The 22,567-nt window shown below is 46.8% G+C and overlaps 1 protein-coding gene across 26 annotated transcripts in view; it reads left to right on the top strand.

Annotated features, from left to right (window-relative positions):
• The first annotated feature begins 17,097 nt into the window (after window positions 1-17,097).
• The window catches only part of BPTF (bromodomain PHD finger transcription factor), a 154,197-nt gene continuing 148,727 nt past the window's right edge, over window positions 17,098-22,567 (top strand). For 16 of the 26 annotated variants that reach the window (XM_055387003.2, XM_031010905.3, XM_031010902.3 and 13 more), the window contains exon 1: window positions 17,098-17,948. In XM_055387003.2, the coding sequence (XP_055242978.2) occupies window positions 17,336-17,948 (613 nt within the window). In that variant the 5' untranslated portion in view covers window positions 17,098-17,335. The remainder of the gene's footprint in view (window positions 17,949-22,567) is intronic. The other 10 variants (XM_031010909.3, XM_055387008.2, XM_031010910.3 and 7 more) reach the window with 1 other exon arrangement.

Below are 22,567 nucleotides of genomic sequence, written 5' to 3'. Positions count from 1 at the left end.
GATCACTTGAGGTTAGAAGTTGGAGACCAGCCTGGCCAACATGGTGAAACCTCACCTCTATGAAAAATACAAAAATTAGCTGGGTGTGGTGGCAGATGCCTGTAATCCCAACTACTTGGGAGGCTGAGGCGGGAGAATCGCTTGAACCCGGGAGGCGGAGGTTGCAGTGAGCCAAGATCATGCCACTGCACTCCAGCCTGGGCAACAGAGGGAGACTCAGTCTCAAAAACAACAACCAAAAAACACATCTAAGGTTATATTGGTACAAACAGGAGAATTATTCACATAACTAACAAAATGTTAAAGAGTAAGTCAGAGATGGGCTCTGGGTTGACATGAACTGATGGTATTCTTTCTAGGAGGATGAGAGGATTTAAAATCTCTTAGCCTGGCCAGGCATGGTGGCTCACGCCTGTAATCCCAGCACTTTGGGAGGCCAAGGCAGGTGAATCACTTGAGGTCAGGAGTTTGAGACCAGCCTGGCCAACATGGTGAAACCACATCTCTATTAAAAATACAAAAATTAGCTGGGTGTGGTGGTGCACACGTGTAATCCCAGCTACTCTGGAGGCTGAGGCAGGAGAATCGTTTGAACTGGGTGGCGGAGGTTGCAGTGGGCTGAGATCTTGCCATTGTACTCCAGCCTGGGTGACAGAGCGAGACTCCATCTCAATCAATCAATTAATAAAAATAAAATCTCTTAGCCAGGTGCAGTGGCTCACACCTGCAGGCCCAGCACTTTGTGAGGCTGAGACAGGAGGATCACTTGAGTCCAGTGGTTCAAGATCAGCCTGGGCAATATAGTGAGACCCTCATCTCTACAATAAATAGATTATAAAAAATAAACAAAATAAATAAAATCCCTGCAAGCTTAAATGACAATTAAAAGATAAAAATTTTGAGAGTGTCCCGTGTTATCAGGTCCCCAAGTTAAATATGTTACGTGTATTATTTCATTGAATCCTTAAAATAATCCTATTCAATAAGTTCTTTTTTTTTTTTTTTGAGACAGAGTCTTGCTCTGTCTCCCAGGCTGGAGTGCAGTGGCGCGATTTCGGCTCACTGCAAACTCTGCCTCCCGGGTTCACGCCATTCTCCTGCCTCAGCCTCCCAAGTAGCTGGGACTACAGGCGCCTGCCACAACGCCCGGCTAATTTTTTTGTATTTTTAGCAGAGACGGGGTTTCACTGTGTTAGCCAGGATGGTCTCGATCTCCTACCTCATGATCCGCCCGCCTCGGCCTCCCAAAAGTGCTGGGATTACAGGCGTGAGCCACCGCGCCCAACCTTTAATAAGTTCTATATTTACCTTCATTTAATAGCTGAAAAAACTAAGACTCAGAGAGGTAAAAAAAAAATACATATATATGTATATGTATATATATCTACATATGCAAATTATAACAGTATGCAGTATCCCTGGGACTAAATCCAGATCTGATTCCAGAGTATTTACATTGAACTATACCATGTGACTATCCATACATTCCTAAGTGTTCTATTAATAAAATAGTGAAGAATAAATTCATAATTATTACTACCACTAACCTTTATTGTTTACTAGGTTTCAGGCACCACGCTAAGCTCTTTATGTTCATTATTTCATTTAATGCTCATTTTATTAAACTCTATGAGGTGGGTGGGTACATTCCATTTTACAGATGAGAAGACCAAGGTCAAGAAAGCTGCCCAGGCTGGATATGGTGGCTCTTGCCTGTAATCCCAGCACTTTGGGAGGCTGAGGCAGGTAGATCACTTGAGGTCAGGAGTTCAAGACCAGCCTGCCCAACATGGTGAAACCTCATCTCTACTAAAAATACAAAAATTAGCCTGGTGTGGTGGTGTACACCTGTAATCTCAGCTATTCCGTAGCCTGAGGGAGGAGAATCGCTTGAACCTGGGAGGTGGAGGTTGCAGTGAGCCGAGATTGCACCACTGCACCTCAGCCTGGGTGAGCAAGCGAGACTCTGTCTCAAAAGAGACCTGCCCAGGATCACAGAGCTGGCCCCCAAACATTTTGTCTTCCCATTGTTTCCCAAGCAAGCTGAATTCGCACTGTTCAGAATGTTCTTCTCCAGTTCTTCACATTGACCACTTCTTATATATTCAAGTTTGAGCTCAAATGTCACCTCCTTACAGAAGCCTTCTCCCTTGACCTCATCCAAAGTGGCATTCATTGTACACCTACCAGCATACAGCAGGCACTCAATAAATATTTGTTGAGTGAGTAAGGGAAGGCATCCCATGAAAATTCCTACTGCCCAAAATTGCTTCCACCATTCTCAAAGTTCAGAATGCCTTGCCTACCTGACTCAGTTCCTCCCTGACTTCTGCTAATGCCACCTTCTTTGAATACCTATAAGACTGTCAACTCTCACTCATCCAGCAGTTCCAGTCTCCTCAATTCTGAAATAATCCTTCCCTTCACTCTCAACCACTGGAGTTCTCCTTTTATTTATTTATTTTTATTTTATTTATTTATTTTTTTGAGACGGAGTCTCGCTCTGTCACCTGGGCTAGAGTGCAATGGCAAGATCTTGGCTCACTGCAACCTCCGCCTCCTGGGTTTAAGCAATTCTCCTATCTCAGTCTCCCCAGTAGCTGGGATTACAGGCACCCCACTACGCCCAGCTAATTTTTTGTATTTTTTTTTCTTTTTTTTGAGATGGAGTCTCGCTCTGTCGCCCAGGCTGGAGTGCAGTGGTGTGATCTTGGCTCATTGCAAACTCCACCTCCCTGGTTCAAGCGATTCTCCTGCCTCAGCCTCCTGAGTAGCTGGGACTACAGGCGCCCGCCACCATGCCTGGCTAATTTTTGTATTTTTATTAGAGACGGGGTTTCACCATATTGGCCAGGCTGTTTTCAAACTCCTGACCTCATGATTCGCCTACCTCGGTCTCCCAAAGTGCTGGGATTACAGGCATGAGCCATCGTGCCCGGCCTATTTATTTATTTATTTATTTATTTGAGATGGAGCCTCACTCTGTCACCCAGGCTGGAGTGCAGTGGCATGATCTCAGCTCACTGCAACCTCTGCCTCCTGGATTCAAGCGATTCTCCTGCTTCAGCCTCCTGAGTAGCTGGGATTACAGGTGCATGCCACCATGCCTGGCTAATTTTTGTATTTTTAATAGAGACAGGGTTTCGCCACGTTGGCCAGGCTGGTCACGAACTCCTGACCTCAGGTGATCCACCTGCCTCGGCCTCCCAAAGTGCTGGGATTACAGGCGTGAGCCGCTGCGCCTGGCCTGGAGTTCTCCTTTTATATGTTCAACAACAAATTTCTCTTGAGTCTCTACTATATCTTGCTAGATGGGTTGGAAAAAGGTGAATAAATGCAGTTCTACCCTCCACTTGTAGGTGGAGCGGAAGTGTAAACAAGCAATTTCAACACAGTGGGAGAGGTGCTAAAGAGAGACACGCGTGGTCACTGGGGCAGTGCACATAACCAAAAATAAAGAGAGACATATACAAGACTCAGTGGTGGCTCAGTAGAGCAAAGCCAGGCAAAAGATGACACAGCTGTAAACAAACCAAAATTCACCATCAACATATTTTGAAAGTAAGTGGTGGTGTTGATTTCAAATCTTGGCTTCATCATGCAGTAGCTGTGTGGCATTGGGAAAATTACATATCCTCTGAGCACTAGTGTCTACCCAGGGAAAATACTGCCTACTCCAGAGGGTTATCTATGGTGAAATTTAAAGGAAATAATGCACGTAAAGTGCTTAGCCCTGTCTCTGGCACATAATGGTACTTCCAAATTAGTACTGAAAAAAAATGTATATTTTTATTTATTTCATTTTTTATTTTTATTTTTTGGTGAGGTGGAGATTTACTCTTGTTGCCTAGGCTGGAGTGCAATGGCATGATCTCGGCTCACCGCATCCTCCGCCTCCCAGGTTCAAGCGATTTTCCTGCCTCAGCCTCCTGAGTAGCTGGGATTACAGGCACATGCAGCTCAATTTTGTATTTTTAGTAGAGACGGGGTTTCACCATGTTGCCCAGGCTGATCTTGAACTCCTGACCTCAGGTGATCCGCCTGCCTAGGCCTCCCAAAGTGCTGGGATTACAGGAGTGAGCCACTGTGCCTGGCCGTATATTTTTATTTTTTAAGAGACAGGGTTTTGCTCTGTCACCCAGGCTGGGGTACAGTGATGCAATCATAGCTCATTCATTGCAACCTTGAACAGTTGGGCTGAAGTGATCTTCCCTCCTCAGCCTCCCAAGTAGCTGGAACTACAGGGGCATGCCACTATGTGTGGCTAAGTTTTTTTAAACATATTTGTTAGAGACAGGGTCTCCCTATGTTGACCAGACTAGTTTCGAACTCCTGGCCTCAAGCAATCCTCCTGCCTTGGCCTCCCAAAATGCTGGGATTATAGGCATGAGCCACTGCATCTAGCCTGAAAAAAATCTTAAATATAGGAAAAGAAAAAACTTTAAGCACAAAGATGTACTTATAATAGGAACATTTCTGGAACACACTGAAAATCCTCTTCTTCTTCTTCTTTTTTTTTTTTTTTTTTGAGACAGAGTCTCACTTTATCACCCAGGCTGGAGTGCAATCTCAACTCACTGTAACCTCCACCTTATGGGTTCAAGCAATTCTCGTGCCACAGCCTCCCGAGTAGCTGGGACTATAGGCATGCGCCACCACATGTGGCTAATTTTTGTATTTTTAGTAGAGATGGGGGGTCTGTTATGTTGGCCAGCCTTGTCTCAAACTCCTGATCTCAAGTGATCTATCCGCCTCGGCCTCCCAAAAAGGCCAGGATTACAGGTGTGAGCCACCACGCCCAGTCTAAATATTCTCTTGAATATTTATTATGTATTATGTATTATGTAGCTGTTAAACTGTAACAATGTCTGGCAGAGTCACAGATACAAAAAGTACTAGATAAAATGTGAATCTGGTGTGATCTTGGTTATGCAAATAGATACCCAAAGTCCCTGGGCCTCTCCAGCCTGCAGTTTTAAATGAGGTCACATTAGCCTTTTACCCAAATTTCACTGCCCCATTGCCCCCACCTGCTCTTCTGGACCTCTGCGAAGGCGCTGGAGGCCCTAGGGAATAGTTAAAAGTGTATGTCCCACCCACTCAAGTATTAATAAACTGTCTGTGTTTGATGGGCACAGCCACCCTTTGCCAAGCCTTCACCCTTGCCATGCCTCATAAAGAACACCTCCCTGTGGGGTTGACCAAACCACCCGGTTTGCCTGGGACTGAGAGGTTTCCTGGGATTTGGGACTTTTAGTACTAAAACTGGGAAACTCTTTGGCAAACTAGGAGAAGTTGGTCACCCTGACTCACTGTGCAAAGCTGCAATTTTTTTTTTTGCACTTCCAAGCTGCAAAATTTTTAGATCACCGAATGGAGTTTTTTTTCTCAGCTAGAGCTCAGCTCCATTCTTCCCAAAACAGGGACTGGTGAACCTCCCAGAGGACTGGGTGAGGTGAATATTCATGTTTTAATTCAGGTGACTTTTATCCCAGGTACCAGGGAAGCAAAAAAACAAAAACAAAAACAAAACCAGTCAAAACGTTGCTTGAGAAACAGCTAATTAGAGCGTGGGTCTAGACAAGAGTTGCTGGTTTGGGAAACATGAGCACATTGGGTGGCAAGTTATCATGAGACTGGACTGGGTGGTCCAAGAGACCTGTAAACAGGAGAGAAGCCTGAGGGTAATGACATTGGAGCCAATCTGCAGAGGTAAGTCAGTCCATTAAAGAAACTGAGGCCGGGCCTAGTGGCTTACACCTGTAATCCCAGCATTTGGGAGGCCGAGGCAGGCAGATCACTTGAGGCCAGGAGTTCGAGATCAGCCTGGCCAACATGGCAAAACCTGTCTCTACTAAAAATAAAAGAAGTAGCCAGGTGTGGTAGTGAGAGCCTGTAGTCCCAGCTACTCAGGAAGCTAAGGTGGGGGGATTGCTTGAACCCAGAAAGTTGAGATTGCAGTGAGCCATGATCACGCCACTGCACTCCAGCCAGGGCGACAGAGCAAGACCTTGTCTCAAGTAAATAAATAAATACAAATTACAGGCTCACACCTGTAATCCCAGCACATTGGGAGGCTGAGGCAGGCGGATCACCTGAGGTCAGGAGTTCAAGACCACCCTGGCCAACAAGGTGAAACCCGGTCTCTACTAAAAATACAAAAATTAGCTGGGTGTGGGCCATGCGTGGTGGCTCACGCCTGTAATCCCAGCACTTTGGGAGGCCGAGACGGGTGGATCACGAGGTCAGGAGATCGAGACCATCCCGGTTAACACAGTGAAACCCCATGTCTACTAAAAAAATACAAAAAATTAGCCGGGCATGGTGGCGGGTGCCTGTAGTCCCAGCTACTTGAGAGGCTGAGGCAGGAGAATGGCGTGAACCCAGGAGGCAGAGCTTGCAGTGAGGAGAGATTGCACCATTGCGCTCCAGCCTGTGCAACAGAGCAAGACTCTGTCTAAAAAAAAGAAAAACAAAAAAGAAACTGAGGACTAACGGGAGTGGCCAAAGAGATAGGAAGAAAACTAGGATTTGAGGTTTGTAAGTTTTGGTGCATAGTTTCTGAAATTTGTCCAGTTTCCAATTTGGCTATGCCTTCACCCTAAAGCTAGTATTGACACTAATTGATCATGCTTCATATCATCAAGTAGACCACTCTTTCTCTCCTTCCAGCTCTGAAATGTAGGTGATTCCCCAGGGTATATATGAGGTGCTCTTAGTCTCTCTGCTTTCTCTTTTATAATAGTTTAGTCTGAGGCTGGGCACAGTGGCTCACGCCTGTAATCCTAGTACTTTGGGAGGCCAAAGGGGGTGGATCCCTTGAGGTCAGGTGTTTGAGACCAGCCTGGCCAACATGGTGAAACCCCATCTCTACTAAAAATACAAAAATTAGCTGGGCATGGTGGCGCATGCCTGTAATCTCAGCCCCCTGGGGAAGCTGAGGTAGGAGAATTGCTTGAACCAGGGAGGCGGAGGTTGCAATGAGCCAAGGTTGCGCCACTGTACTCCAGCCTGTGCGACAGAGTGAGACTCTGTATCAAAATAAATAGATAAATAGTCTGCTGGCTGCAATTTTCATCTCAATGAGACTGGTTCCCAATTTATACCCCCAGCTTCAGTCCTTCCAGAGCTTCAGTCTACATTTTTTTCTTTCTTTTTCCTTTTTTTTTTTTTTTTTTTTTGAGACAGGGTCTTACTCTGTCACCTAGGCTGGAGTGCGAGCAGTGTGATTTTGGCTCACTGCAACCTCTGCCTCCTGGGTTCAGGTGATCCTCCCACCTCAGCCTCCTGAGTAGCTGGGACTACAGATACGTGCCACTACACCTGGCTCATTTTTATACTTTTTGTAGAGAGGGGGTCTCACCATGCTGCCCAGGCTGGTCTAGAACTCCTGACCTCAAGTGATCTTGCCATCTTGGCCTCCCAAAGTACTGGGATTACAGGTGTGAGCCACTTCGCTCAGCCCAGTCTACATTTCAAACTGTCTCTTGGACATTTCCATCTCATTATCTTGTCAATAACCCAAATTCAGCGCACTTAAATAGGAGCAATAGCCAGATCATAATCATAGAGATCAGTATTGGAAGGAACCTTAGAGATGATCTAATCTAGACCTTTCTGATTAGAGAGCTATGGACTGATACACAGTGAATAGGATAAGAGGTGGGTGGGGATAGATATTCATCCTCCAAGCTCTCAGGGCGTACGCAGCCTCTGATCCACTTTGTTCATGACAACCTCATCCCCTGATGGGCTTAAGAGGGTGGGGTCTGATGGTGGGCAGGAGCCCACCATTGGCATTCAGTTGCATAGCACATTATTGCCTGCGTAGACAAGGCACCCACGAAGATGCTAGAAGAGTTTATCTCAGGAGCCCAAGAAGTATAAGGAACGATCCCATGTGCAGGAAGGTGTCAGAGTGTGTGCGTGCGTGTGTGTGTGTGTGTGTGTGTGTGTGTGTGAGAGAGAGAGAGAGGAGAGAAAGAGATGAAGGCTGGGTGCGGTGGCTCATGCCTATAATCCCAGCACTTTGGGAGGCTGAGGCAGGCGGATCACTTGAGGTCAGAAATTCGAGATCAGCCTGGCCAACATGGTGAAACCTCGTCTCTACTAAAAATACAAAAATTAGCCGGACGTGGTGGCTTGTGCCTGTAGTCCCAGCTACTCACGAGGCTGAGGCAGAAGAATCGCTTGAACCCAGGAGGCGGAGGTCGCAGTGAGCTGAGATCACGCCACTGCACTCCAGCCTGGGCAACAGAGCCAGACTTCATCTCTAAGAATAATAATAATAATAATTAATTAATTAATTAAGAGATGGGGGTTGGGGATTCTGGGGCAGGCAGCTTAGAAACTCTGTCTTCACATACTTTTGTATTGGATAATTTTCGCCAGTATACCACAAATGATGTCCAGGCTGTGAAGTGATTGTCCTAATAATGCATTTGTGTTCTGTCAACTGGAACCTCATCATGATTTTGAAATACTCGCTATGGCAAGTTTGATTGGATCTAAAATCCAGAAGAAATATTCTAAGTTCTTTTTTTTTTTTTTTTTTTTTGAGACGGAGTTTCGCTCTTGTTGCCCAGGCTGGAGTGCAATGGCACGATCTCAGCTCACTGCAACCTCCGCCTCCTGGGTTCAAGCAATTCTCCTGCCTCAGCCTCCAGAGTAACTGGAATTACAGGTATGCACCACCACGCCCGGCTAATTTTGTATTTTTAGTAGAGACGGGGTTTCTCCATGTTGAGGCTGGTCTCGAACTCCTGACCTCAGGTGATCCGCCCGCCTCGGCCTCCCAAAGTGCTGGGATTACAGGCGTGAGCCACTGCGCCCAGCTGGAATATTCTAAGTTCTAAGGACATTTGTCAATCAAAGAAACAAAACAGCTTTAAATATAACTTAAATATCATTTCCACTGTTGTGAATGTTTGGTTATAAAAGATGGCTTAAATTATTTTAGCACATACAGTTGCAAATGGTTTCTTGTCATTTAAAGAGATCACGCACCAGGGGTGGTGGCTCAAGCCTACAATCCCTGCTACTTGGGAAGGTGAGGTGAGAGGATGCATTAAGCCCAGGAGTTTGAGGCTGCAGAGAGGTGTGACTGCGTCACTCACTCCAGCCTGGGTGACAGAGTGAGATCCCATTTCCTATTTCTTTTTTTTTTTTTTTTTGAGATGGAGTCTTGCTCTGTCACCCAGGCTGGAGTGCAATGGCGTGATCTCGGCTCACTGCAACCTCCGCCTCCCAGGCTCAAGCGAGTCTCCTGCCTCAGCTTCCCCAGCAGCTGGGATTACAGGAGTGCGCTACCACTACACCTGGCTAATTTTTGTATTTTTTTTTTAGTAGAGATGGGGTTTCACCATGTTGGCCAGGCTGGTTTTGAACTCCTGACCTTGTGATCCGCCCACCTTGGCCTCCCAAAGTGCTAGGACTGCAGGTGTGAACCACCGCGCTTGGCCATGAGATCCCATTTCTAAAAAAAAAAAAAAAAAGAAAGAAAGATAAAAAGAAACAGATCAGTTAAAGAGACTCAATCAGGACTTACCTTACATGAGCTATTTGGAGTGCAAAACAGAATAAAAAGTTAGGTATGCGGATTTAAGTTCAAATTTCTCATTAAAAAAAGAGGGCTTTTTTGGGGAAAGTGTTACAAATGCAATATTTAATATCTTCTCCAATGCTATATATTTTGTTTTTATTCCAATTGTATTCTTTAAAGAAATGTTTTAAACCACATTCCATATCCCCTGCTAATTTTCACTGGGTGTTATATATGTGGAAAGTATTGGAAAGTCTGGTTCTAACCCAGCCCCCTTAACTGATTTGTGAGCAAACTGGGGCTTGGTCAGGGTTGATTGACCTATCTGATGTCACAGAGCTAATCACTTCCTTCATAAATCAGTTCCTGCCCTCTGACTTTCTGAGCCTTAACTGCAGATGTGTGACACATCACCCAACTCATCTAAGTTTAAATCATATCAGGTTGGTTTCTCTCTGCATGGCTGTTTTTTTTTGTTGTTTGTTTTTTGTTTTTTGTTTTTTTTGAGACAAGGGCTTGCTTAGTTGCCCAGACTGCTGGAATGTAGTGGCACAATCATAGCTCACTGCAGCCTCAAACTCCTGGACTCAAGTGTTCTTCCCACCTCAGCCACTCAAAGGGCTGGGATTACAGGTGTGAGCCACCACACCTAGCCTGTCATATTCCGTCCAATCTGAACTCCCTCCCAGGTTTAAGGAACCCTTCACATTATATGTAGCCTGTAACCCACTATGGGAACTAAGATGCTAGGCACTTGCCATCATGGTCCCTCCTGCTGCTAGACCCTGCACTCAGGCACACCCAGCGCAGCCTTTTAGCTGGAAGCCAGAACAGCTGTGAAGCAGTGGCCCTGGATTGATGCTTTACCAGGACAAGCTGGGCTTTCTGCCAGGCAGCTGCCACCATGCTGTCCTCACTGGTCCAATTCTATAGCCTGATTTTGGACACTTGTTGGCTGCAAAGTCTCAGAGCCTCATTCTTGGGCACTATCAGAGATTCTGTGAGCTTGAAGTAGGCAATGGTTCTGTTGCTTGCCATCAAGAACTCAACCGATAGGCCAGGCATGGTGGCTCACGTCTGTAATCTCAGCACTTTGGGAGGCCAAGGTGGGCAGGTCACCTGAGGTCAGGAGTTTGAGACCAGCCTGGCCAACATGGTGAAACCCCAACTGTATTAAAAATACAAAAATTAGCCGGGCATGATGGCATGTGCCTGTAATCCCAGCTACTCAGGAGGCTGAGGCAGGAGAATCACTTGAACCCTGGATGCAGAGGTTACAGTGAGCCGAGATCATGCCACTGCACTCTAGTCTGGGCATCAGAGCCAGACTCCATCTCAAAAAAAAAAAGACAAGTGCCATAAAAGGCTCACATTTGCCAGGCGCGGTGGCTCATGCCTGTAATCTCAACACTTTGGGAGGCTGAGGTGGGTGAATCACAAGGTCAGGAGTTTGAGACCAGCTTGGCTAACATGGTGATACCCCGTCTTTATTAAAAATACAAAAAAAATTAGCCGGGAGTGGTGACTTACACCTGTTGTCCTAGCTGCTCGTGAGGCTGACGCAGGAGAATCGCTTGAACCCAGGAGGCGGAGGTTGCAGTGAGCCAAGATCATGCCACTGCACTCCAGCCTGGGTGATAGAGCAAGACTCTGTCTCAAAAAAAAAAAAAAAAAGAACCAATAAAGAAATTGGTACCAGAGTGGTGGTAGGCCGTAGATGCTCAGGGAAATGGAATGGGAGTGGTCTGTAACTCTCACTCTAGTCTTCTGTGGCCAATGGTAGAAAATATGTATCTAGTAATATAGAATGAGACTCTGACAGCCGATTTGACATTGTTTGCAGCACAGTGTTTGCAATAAGTGGCAAAAGATTTTAACAAAATCACCCATGCCACCTGGACTTCAAGGCAAGTCTTGAAGACTGGCCATAGCTAAGGGACATATAACAGATGTAATGAAGTTCTCTGGAGGCTGAGGCAGGAGAATCGCTTGAACCCAGGAGGCAGAGGTTGCGGTGAGCTGAGATTGCGCCATTGCACTCCGGCCTGGGCAACAAGAGCAAAAGTCAATCTCAAAAAAAAAAAAGAAGTCAAGGACTATGGATGGGGTGATTTCATTTGACAGTACTGGATGCTTGGTGGCTCTCTTTGGATTTAGAAGACTAGATATACAAGGCTGGGCATGTTGGCTCATGCCTGTAATCCCAGCTCTTTGGGAGGCTGAGGCAGGTGGATCACCTGAGGTCAGGAGTTTGAGACCAGCCTGGCCAACATGGTAAAACCCCGTCTCTACTAAAAATACAAAAATTAGCTGTGTGCCTCGAATCCCAGCTACTTAGGAGGCTGAGGCAGGAGAATCACTTGAACCCAGAAGGCAGAGGTTGCAGTGAGCCAAGGTTACGCCACTGCACTCTAGCCTACGTGACAGAGTGAGACTCCATCTCAAAAAAAAAAAAGAAGAAGAAGAAGAAGAAGAAGACTATATATACCACGTTTGTTTGTGCTGCCTTAACCCATTTTCAGAGTGACCTGAGGCCTTGCTAACATTGAGCCACAAGGCAGAGCAAGAGAAGATTCTTCAGCAGGTCCAGGCTGTGGTGCAAGGACTTCTGCTAATTGGTCCTCATGACCCAGTGTACCCAACAGCACTCTCTGGACAACCACATACTGGGGTGCTGTATGAAGGGCGCATGAAAACCCTGCAAAGGAGCATCCTATGGTTGTGCTTAGGGTTTTGGATCAAAGCCTTGCTCTCTTTGGCTAATAAATATTCTTTCTGGAAACTGGTCTTACTTTGCTCCTGGGCCCCAGCAAAGATTGAAAGCCAGGTGACCACTTACCTGTGCAGCTTGTCAGGAACTGAGTATTTGTTCCACTTAGCCAAAAAATGTCCAGTAGTGCTCCCTTCCCCAAGAAGACATGTTGTAGGCTGGGCGCAGTGGCTCGTGCCTATAATCCTAGCACTTTGGGAGGCTGAGGCGGGCAGATCACTTGTGGTCAGGAGTTCAAGACCAGCCTGGCCAACATGGCGAAACCCTGTCTCTACTAAAAAAAAATACAAAAATTAGCTGGGCAAGGTGGCAGCCACCTGCAGTCCCACTTACTCAGGAGGCTGAGGTGGGTGGATGGCTTGAGCCCGGCAGGTGGAGGTTGCAGTGAGCCAAGATCGCGCCACTGCACTCCAGCCTGGGTGACAGAGCGAGACCATTTCTTGGAAAAAAAAAAAAAAAGTTATGCAAAACACCTCTCATTCCATCTATTTATTGTACACTTTTTGTAAATAATTTTGCTTTACTATTCAATTATAAATTTTGAAGGGTATTCCCACTTCTAATATCTTTGTATTCCCTATAATACATAGCATTCTTATTTTATTTTAGAGCTGGGGATCTCGCTATGTTGCCTCGAACTACTGGGCTCAAGTGATCCTCTCACCTCAGCTTTCCAAAGTGCTGGGGTTACAGGTGTGGGCCACCGCACCTGGCAGTACATAGCATTTTACACACTATGTAGGATATACATTGCAAACTAGTAGACTCTGGGCTATATCCAAACTGCCTATTTTTTATTTATTTTTTCTTTTTTGAGATGGAGTCTTGCTGTGTCGTCCAGGCTAGAGTGCAGTGGCATGATCTCGGCTGACTGCAACCTCCGCCTCCTGGGTTCAAGCAATTCTCCTGCCTCCCTAGTAGCTGGGATTGCAGGCGCACAGCACCACGCCCAGCTAAATTTTGTACTTTTAGTGGAGACGGGGTTTCACCATGTTGGCCAGAATGGTCTCAAACTCCTGACCTCAGGTGATCCACCCACCCTAGACTCCCATAGTGTTGGGATTACAGGTGTGAGCCACCACACCGGGCCAAGACTGCTTATATTTTTATCAATCTGTAGTGTTTTGTTCTGAGACGGGGTCCTGCTCTGTCACACATGCTGGAGTGCAATATAAACATATATTAATATTTATTGAAATAAATGACTACCAAAAAGTAATTTAAAGAAAAATAGTTGTCTGGGCATGGTGGCTCACACCTTCAATCCCAGCTGTTTGAGAGACCGAGGCCAGAGAATAGCTTGAGGCCAGGAGTTCGAGACCAGCCTGCGCAACATAGTGGGACCTTGTCTCTAGAAAAAATTTGAAAATTAGCTGGGCATGTGGTGCGTGCCTGTGGTCCCAGCTGCCCGGGAGGCTGAGGTGAGAGGATTGCTTGAGCCTGGGAGGTGGACGTTGCAGTGAGCTGCGATTGCATCACTGCACTCTAGCCTGGGTGACAGAGCAAAACCCTGTCTCAAAATTTAAAAAGAAAGAAAGAAAAGAAAGGAAACCTAACAGGATTCTGATTCTGTCCACCAAATGGCTTATTTCTTTATTCTTTTTTTGAGACAGAGTCTCACTTTGTCGCCCAGGCTGGAGTACAGTGGTGCGATCTTGGCTCACTGCAACCTCCGTCTCCTGGGTTCAAGCGATTCTCCTGTCTCAGCCTCCAGAGTAGCTGGGATTACAGGCAAGTGCCACCACGCCCAGCTAATTTTTGTATTTTTAGTAGAGATGGGGTTTTACCATGTTGGTCAGGCTGATCTCGAACTCCTGACCTCAGGTGATCCGCCCGCCTCATCCTTCCAAAGTGCTGGGATTACAGGCATGAGCCACTGCTCCTGGTGGCTTATTTCAATCTAGATAGGAAAATATAACACATATGTGAAATGAAAAAATACAAGCACTAATTGCCAAATAAATGTATTCAATATAATTTGGTTGAGCACTATGGGTGACAAATCTGTATATGCCTCCAGGAACCAGGTAAGTAATGAAAGTCAACAAAGTAGGGCAAGATGAGGACTTGGCCAATGGAAGTGCCCCCCGCTTTTGTTTTTTAGACAGAATTTCGCTCTGTTGCCCAGGCTGGAGTGCAGTGGTGTGATGTGCACTCACTACAACCACCACCTCCCAGGTTAAGCGATTCTCCTGCCTCAGTCTCACAAATAGCTGGGACTACCGGTGCTCCATCACACCTGGCTAGTTTTTAGTAGAGACAGGGTTCCACCACGTTGACCAGGCTGGTCTCGAACTTCTGCCCTCAAGTGATCTGCCTGCCTTTGCCTCCCAAAATGCTGGGATTACAGGCATGAGCCACCACGCCCGGCCCTGGCCGCGTATTTTGTTTAAAGAGGGTGGCTGGGCACAGTGGCTGTAGCCTGTAATCCCAGCACTTTGGGAGGGAGGCGGGTGGATTGCTTGAGCTTAGGAGTTTGCAGTGAACCAAGATCACTGGGATATGCATATTTAAGGTTTCAATTTTTGTATCTCCAAATAAAATTCTCAGTTCCTCACTACCTTTTTTTTTTTTTTTTTTTGAGATAGAGTCTTGCTGTGTCACCCAGACTGGAGTCCAGTGGCACGATCTTGGCTCACTGCAGCCTCTGCCTTCTGGGTTTAAGCGATTCTCCTGTCCGCTTCCCAGGTAGTTGGGATTACACGCATGAGCCACCATGCCCAGCTAATTTTTGTATTTTTAGTAGACAGGATTTCACCATGTTGCCCAGGATAATCTCGAACTCCTGGGCTCAAGTGATCCGCCCACCTGGCCTCCTAAAGTGCTGGGATTACAGGCCTGAGCCACCGTGCCTGACCACCCTCTTCAAACAAAATATGGGCACCTCCATTGGCCTAGGTCTTCATCTTGCCTACTTTATTGACTTACATTACTTACCTGGTCCCTGGAGACATATACACATTTGTCACCCTTAGAGCTCAACCAAATTGTATTGAATGCATTTCTCTGGCAATTAGTGCTTGTATTTTAATTTTCATTTCACATATGTGTTCCATTTTCCTAACAAGACTGAAATAAGCCATTTGGTATACAGAATTCTGTTAGATATTTTTATTTTTATTTTTTTGAGATGGAGTCTTGCTTTGTTGCCAGGCTGGAGTGCAGTGGTGCGATCTCGGCTCACTGCAACCTCCACCTCCCAGGCTCAAGCGATTCTTCTGCCTCAGCCTCTGGAGTAGCTGGGACTACAGGCACGCACCACCACGCCTGGCTAACTTTTGTATTTTTAGTACAGAACTTTTGCATTTTTAGTAGAGATGGGGTTTCACCATATTGGCCAGGCTGGTCTCAAACTCCTGCCCTCGTGATCCGCCCTCCTCAGCCTCCCAAAGTGCTGGGATTACAGGCGTGAGCCACCGCGCCCAGCATCTTTTTTAAAAAAATTTGAGACAGGGTCTTGCTCTGTCACCCAAGCTGGAGTGCAGTGGTGCAATCACGGCTCACTGCAACATCCACCTCCCAGGCTCAAGCAATCCTCCCACCTCAGCCTCTCGCTAGCTGGGACCACAGGTGCACACCACCATGTCCGGCTAATTTTTCAAATTTTTTCTAAAGACGAGGTCCTGCTATGTTGCCCAGGCTGGTCTTGAACTCTTGACCTCAAGCTATCATCCAGCCTTGGCCTCTCAAAGGACTGGGATTGCAGGTGTGAGCTACCACGCCCGGCCAACTATTTTTCTTTAAATTACTTTTTGGTTGTCACTTCTCTCAATAAATATTAATATGTTTATAACACCTTTCTCTTATCTGAAGAGCTGACCTCAACCACTCAGGGTTGAGTCGCTGTGATAAGGTTTGAGGGTGCCTGAAATGTCATCATGATTCGTCCTTTGGGCTAAGCTGAAACCTAGTGACTTGTCAGGTCAATAAATTAAGGTTATTTCCCGATAATACAAACATTTAACACCGTGAAGTAGGTTTTAGGCAGGATTCCCTCTTTTCCACTGCAAAGGAGAGGTAAGTTCTTGCTGAGGTGATCGAAGTCCTAGCTGGGGCACTGGGAAGGTGGCGGGACATTGGAACGTGCAGTAGTTGCGTTCTGGAGTTTACTGAGGCTTTCCCAGTGCGGATTCCACGCCACAGGTCTTAGGGCGCCCCTCCCTCCGGGCGTGGCAGCCCGGGGCGTGGCTCCTGGCACAGATCCGGAGCAGTTGTCATTGGAGTCATTTTCTGGACTCCAGTTCCAAGCTTCAGAGTTTCCTAAGTTCAGGAGGCTTGTCTTTCTGTCCCCTCGACTAATTTCCCTCTGTCGCTGGCGCTGCCCGGTGCCCTCGGTCGCTTGGGCCGCCCCTCTCCGCGACTTTTTTTTTTCTTTCTCTCGCTGGCTCTTTCAGCATCTGTTTCCATAGGGGGCGGGAAGGGAATGATATTTGGGGGCTCCCTTGCCTTCCTCTCCGAGCCGCGAAAGGGGAGACGCGGGGAGGAGGTCCGGCCGGCTTTGGGCTCCAGCCAGGGGTCCGCGGAGACTTTGGTCTCCGAAGGCCTTTGACGCCGGGCATTTCGCGAGCTGCGCGCCCCTCTCAGCCGCGCCACCTGCGCCCGGAGTTTTGCCGTGCCACCCGCGCCCGGAGTCCAGCCGCACCGCGCTGTGCGGAGCCCAGGCGCCCAGGGCTCCCCGCCCCCGACTCGACGCTCCCGCGCTCCCCCTAGCGGCCGCCGCGCCGCTTCGCTCAGTCCCAGGCTCGTCGGCGGCGCAGCTCACGTGACCGCGCTCTGGGCCTGCGGCCGCTGTCGGTTCCCCCAGTCACCGAGCGAGAGGGAAGAAACAAGATGGCGGCTGAAGGCGATCCGGAGTGGGGCCCCAGCAATTCGGATTGAGCCTTCTCCCTCCACCCGCTTCCGTCGGCCGGGCCCCTCCCGCCCGGCCCCGCGGGCCTCCCCACCCGGCCCCGGCGCTCCCCACCGCCCCCCCTGCGCCCGCCCCTCCCCCTTCGCTTTCCTTCTCCCCCCGCCTCGGCTCCGACATGAGGGGCCGGCGGGGCAGGCCGCCCAAGCAGCCCGCGGCTCCTGCTGCGGAGCGCTGCGCCCCGGCCCCGCCGCCACCGCCGCCGCCGCCCACGTCCGGACCCATCGGGGGGCTCCGCTCGCGGCACCGCGGCAGCAGCCGGGGCAGGTGGGCCGCCGCCCAGGCTGAGGTGGCGCCCAAGACGCGGCTGAGCTCGCCCAGGGGGGGCAGCAGTAGCCGGAGGAAGCCGCCGCCGCCGCCGCCGGCCCCCCCCAGCACCAGCGCCCCGGGCCGGGGGGGGCGAGGAGGCGGGGGCGGCAGGACGGGGGGCGGGGGCGGCGGCGGCCACCTGGCCCGGACCACCGCGGCCCGGAGGGCCGTCAACAAAGTGGTGTACGATGACCACGAGAGCGAGGAGGAGGAGGAAGAGGAGGACATGGTCTCCGAGGAGGAGGAGGAGGAGGACGGCGACGCCGAGGAGACCCAGGATTCTGAGGACGACGAGGAGGATGAGATGGAAGAGGACGACGATGACTCCGATTATCCGGAGGAGATGGAAGACGACGACGACGACGCCAGTTACTGCACGGAAAGCAGCTTCAGGAGCCATAGTACCTACAGCAGCACTCCAGGTACCCACCCAGCCCAGTTGCTGCAGACTCCTTCCCCACCTCCTCTGCCCTCCCCCCTTGCTCACTGGTGTGCTGTGCATCCTGCTCCGATCTCCCCCCAACCCCGCCTCCCCCCCAAACAGAGGGGAAATGCGACGGCACATCAGGTGGCAAAAAACTAGATTTACAAGAGGAAAGAGGCGCATTGTTCAAAATGGAGATTGCATTGTTGCAGTTTGCAGGCCACACTCGCTCGCTCTCTCTCCCCCCACCAACCCCCTCTTTTTCCTCTTCAAAATTTGTGCCAGTGCAGTGTCTCCACCGGGCAGGATTGAAACTTTGGCAAACACATATCCATTGCATTCATTTTTCTCCCCTTGTTTTGGTGTGGTTTTCTGGAATGAAAGAAGCCTCTTGTTTTGCAAACCTCTTTGCATTTCTAATGTGGTTTCTTTCGGATTTTTATTATATATCTGTTACTTAAAAGGGAATTAAGGATTTGGACAGATTGTGGTACACAAACACGCACAAAAAAAAAATGCGTTTTCACACCCCTAGCTGTGGTTTTAAAATTGTGTTAAGGAAACGGATCATTTGGGTTAGTAGGGGAACCTTATCTGGTCTTGTGCGTTTGTTTTTATTCTTCGAGTGCTAATGGGCCCGTGCAACAGTTGCTGTTAAATGGCTGATCAAAAAGCAACCCAGAAAGCCAAACAAGACCCAACCAAATTTGGTTATTCATCCGATTCAGAATTATTTTGGTTAAATCAAAAATAAAAGTACAAAACTACAGGAACGCGCGTCTTAACTCATTTGATCGCTTTGCCTTGCTTGGGAAATGCAGTTTCGTGTCACCTGTTGCAGAAGATATGTAGTTGATCATCTAGACATAATTGCCGAAGATGAACTTTTGGAACAACTTCTAAGTCACACAGCATCAGTGTCAGATTTATTACACAACGACTTTTTCTTTTCACTCTATTTCTGAGGAAAAAGCCCTCCCGAAATCCGTAATGAATTTCTCCATGGTAACCCCTCTTCTGTTTTCTCACAGAAAGTTTCTCTAGGCTGGTGCTGAGATGCATTTGGTTAAACACCCCCGGCCCCCCGCAAAAGGCTGCTTTGTACGTAGTCGCAATTTACTAAATTGTGAAATTAACATAACCAAAGCAACAACCGGCAAGACTTTTCCTTTATAATTTTGCAAATCTAGATTAATTAAATTAGAATCTGGTTTTAAAAGCCTTTAAAAAATAAAGTTTATCAGAAAATATTTGTGAGGAAAAAAGACCTTTTTTTTCGTTGAAGTAAGGTGTGTCATGTCTTTCTCAGAGAGACTAGGGTAGTAGAAGTGGTTAACTTGAAAAGTTTGATTTTAATAAATGCTTAAATACTTATTGGAGAAGTAGGGTAGTATTAAGCCAAATGTGAACCCACATAGGTTGTCCTAACATAACTGAAAAAAGGTAATTTCTTTTGCCCAGTGGTCAGAATCGTTGCCAGTCTTGTCCGGGGCAGGCTGTCTGGTGAATGAAGGGAATGAATCAAGGGTCAGGTATTTATGTCTTATATGTAGAAAGGACTACATGTAAATCCTTGCCAACTTAATTTTAGTACTTTTTTTTTTTTTTTTTGAGAGGGAGTCTTGCTCTGTCGTCTGGGCTGGAGTGCAGTGTCCTGATCTCGGCTCACTGCAACCTCCGTCTTCCAGACTCAAGCGATTCTCCTGCCTCAGCCTCCTGAGCAGCTGGGATTACAGGTGCCCACCAGCACACCCGGCTAATTTTTGTATTTTTAGTAGAGATGGGGTTTCACCATGTTGGCCAGGCTGGTCTCGAACTCTTGACCTCGTGATCCGCCCACCTTGGCCTCCCAAAATACTGGGACTACAGGTGTGAGCCACCGCGCCCAGCCTAGTACGTCTTTTATAGTAATAATTTTTACCTTAAGAAATCACATGTTGGTCTTCTTTGCACCCAGAGCCGGTAATTGAAACACGGAGACTGAATTGCATACACCCCTGGAGGAAGTTTTTTCTGGTTAAAAAGAGCTGAGACATTTTGGCAGGACAGTTCAGCTAACTTTAAGTCCTATTCGAAGGCATAGCAAATAATATTTAAGATTGATGGGTGTGCATATGCTGACTTAAATTACAATTTGTAGCTAGGTGTCCTTTAAGAAAAATGTGTTTACTTTTGATACTTTTGTGACATTTTGTTTTTCTTTATTTGAGAAGGAGTTTTGCTCTTGCTGCCCAGGCTGGAGTGCAATGGCACAATCTTGGCTCACTGCAACCTCCACCTCCTGGGTTCAAGCAATTCTCCTGCCTCAGCCTCCCGAGTAGCTGGGATTAAAGGCATGCAGCACCACGCCCAGCTAATTTTGTATTTTTGGTAAAGACGGGGTTTCTCCGTGTTGGTCAGGCTGGTCTTGAACTCCCGACCTCAGTTGATCCACCTGCCTCAGCCTCCCAAAGTGCTGGGATTACAGGCATGAGCTACCGTGCCTGGTCTGACATTTTGTTTTTCTTAATGACACTTGTAGCCTACCATGTGTCTACTTGTCTTATCCTTATATGAAATTATTAACTCCTTAGAGATAAGTATTGAGCTTATTCCCCCTGCAGCTCCTGTAACAGAGTTTTGCACATAGCAGGTGCTCATCAAAGATTGGTTGGATAAATTATTGTTAGTAGATGAGAACTTGTAATAGATGAAGTTTTGATAACTCTACAGTGGGTGTCATAACCTCTAAATACTTTGGATTTAGGAAACTAAAAATTGGTCTAATTGTTTTTTGTTTTTGTTTTTTGTTGTTGTTGTTTTTTCTAATTGGTTTTTGATGGACAATTTGATCAGTGAATGTTTTTCTTTTTTTTTTCTGTGAACGTTTTTCATTGCAAGAGTTACTTTGTTTTTGAGTTGCTATTTCATATTGCTTGCCAGGCATTTTCCTTTATTGGCTGTGATGTTAATTTGGATGCTTTACCTTTTGCAACACATTATTTTTTAAGATTATGGTAAAATAGATGACTTTTTTTTTCCTTATCTCTTCTGAAAAAAAACGGGATACATGTGCAGAACGTGCAGGTTTGTTGCATAGGTATACGTGTGCCATGGTGGCTTGCTGCACTTACCGACCGGCCCTCTAAGTTCCCTCCCCTTGCCCCCCACCCCCCGGATGTGACATTTTGAGTTCTAAACTTTTAGAACATGCCCACTTGCCTGGAATGAGTAACAATGCATGACAGTGAGTTGATTAGGCTAAGTACCAGTTTCATTGGTTTTTTAGTCTGTACTTCCTGGAGGAAGGCTGTCAGGTAAATGTGTAGATAGAAGAAAAAAAGTTTTAGAACTGGTTTAAGATATCCGAATAACACATAAAGAAGTACGATTGATGAGTTTGAATCCTGTTGTACTGTGAAGGCTGAAAGAGGAATTTACCTTATTGGTAATTTAGAGTAATTTGATTAATTTTTATAGTTTACAGGGTTGGTTTAAGTACTGACGTGACATTCCTAACATAAGAAATAGCTCACTCCTAATACAAGAAATAACTCAGTATTTTGTAGGTAATGTAACAATGCAAAGACATTAGTTGACATTACTAAAGTCATGAAAGGTTTATTCATTGAAGATTGTTTTCCTTTTATGGAAAAAATGTAAGGATGGCAACTTTTTAGTATAAAATCGAAATCACCTAGTTTTGCTTAAGCTAAAGGCATATGGCTGAATAATGCTTTAATTCATTTTTACTTTTTAAATTTAGACTTACTTCAGCCTATAGGTTTTATGACATTGCCAATATACTGAGAAGGATTGTATAGGAAGTGTTTTCAATAGGCATTTGGTAAGGTTCTGACAGCACTCTGAAATTAAGCATTTGCTAATTTTAAGAAATTATATTTAAAACAGAATGGTTCTTGTGTTGCAGTCTCAGTCTTGTGTGAGACTTCTGAGAATACTTACCTGGAATTTTAAAACTTGGAACCTCTGATAACTTCATGAAACAAAAACCCTGGTGTTACCCTGGAAGAGTTAGTGATTTATGTCCTCTAAGGATTGTGACATTGGAGATGAGTGGCAGAGATGCCATGAATGAACCATAGATTCAAATTCAAGCAGAATTTGTCACTGGTTTGACAATATTATTCCTACCAGTGTCAATATCTTTTCAGTATAATTTCTGATTGCTGCATGCGAGGTACGCAGTGCAGTGGGCATTTTAAGGAGGGCGAGATAATATACCCCATTTAAGGGGATTGATGTGGGCATACACTTCCTGGATGGGCATGTGGAGAGTAAGGAAAGGCAGATTGAGGGAGGGAGGGAGGGAGAGGGAGCGGGAGCGGGAGGGAGCAGCAGGCACTGATAGTAAAGTGTGGGCAGTCTCAAGTAACTCGGTTTAGCAAGAGCCTGAGTGTGTGAATAGGAAATAAACCAAAGCTCCTTTGTATGTTGTGTTGGGCAGTACCTAGAGGATCAGGCTATAGCAACTGTACTTTCCCCCTTTTCTGTAGAATAGGGATTGGGCTGGATCGTGATCCTCAGCCCTTTTTCACTCCTGAGCACCCAGAGGAGTTATGTTGTATTCCCAGCGCACCATGCACAAACATGAAACAGAACCACATCAAATCACAG

The sequence above is a fragment of the Gorilla gorilla genome, chromosome 4 (genome assembly GCF_029281585.2).
Source record: "Gorilla gorilla gorilla isolate KB3781 chromosome 4, NHGRI_mGorGor1-v2.1_pri, whole genome shotgun sequence".
NCBI lineage: Eukaryota > Metazoa > Chordata > Mammalia > Primates > Hominidae > Gorilla > Gorilla gorilla.
This window is presented reverse-complemented; position numbering and strand designations above follow the sequence as displayed.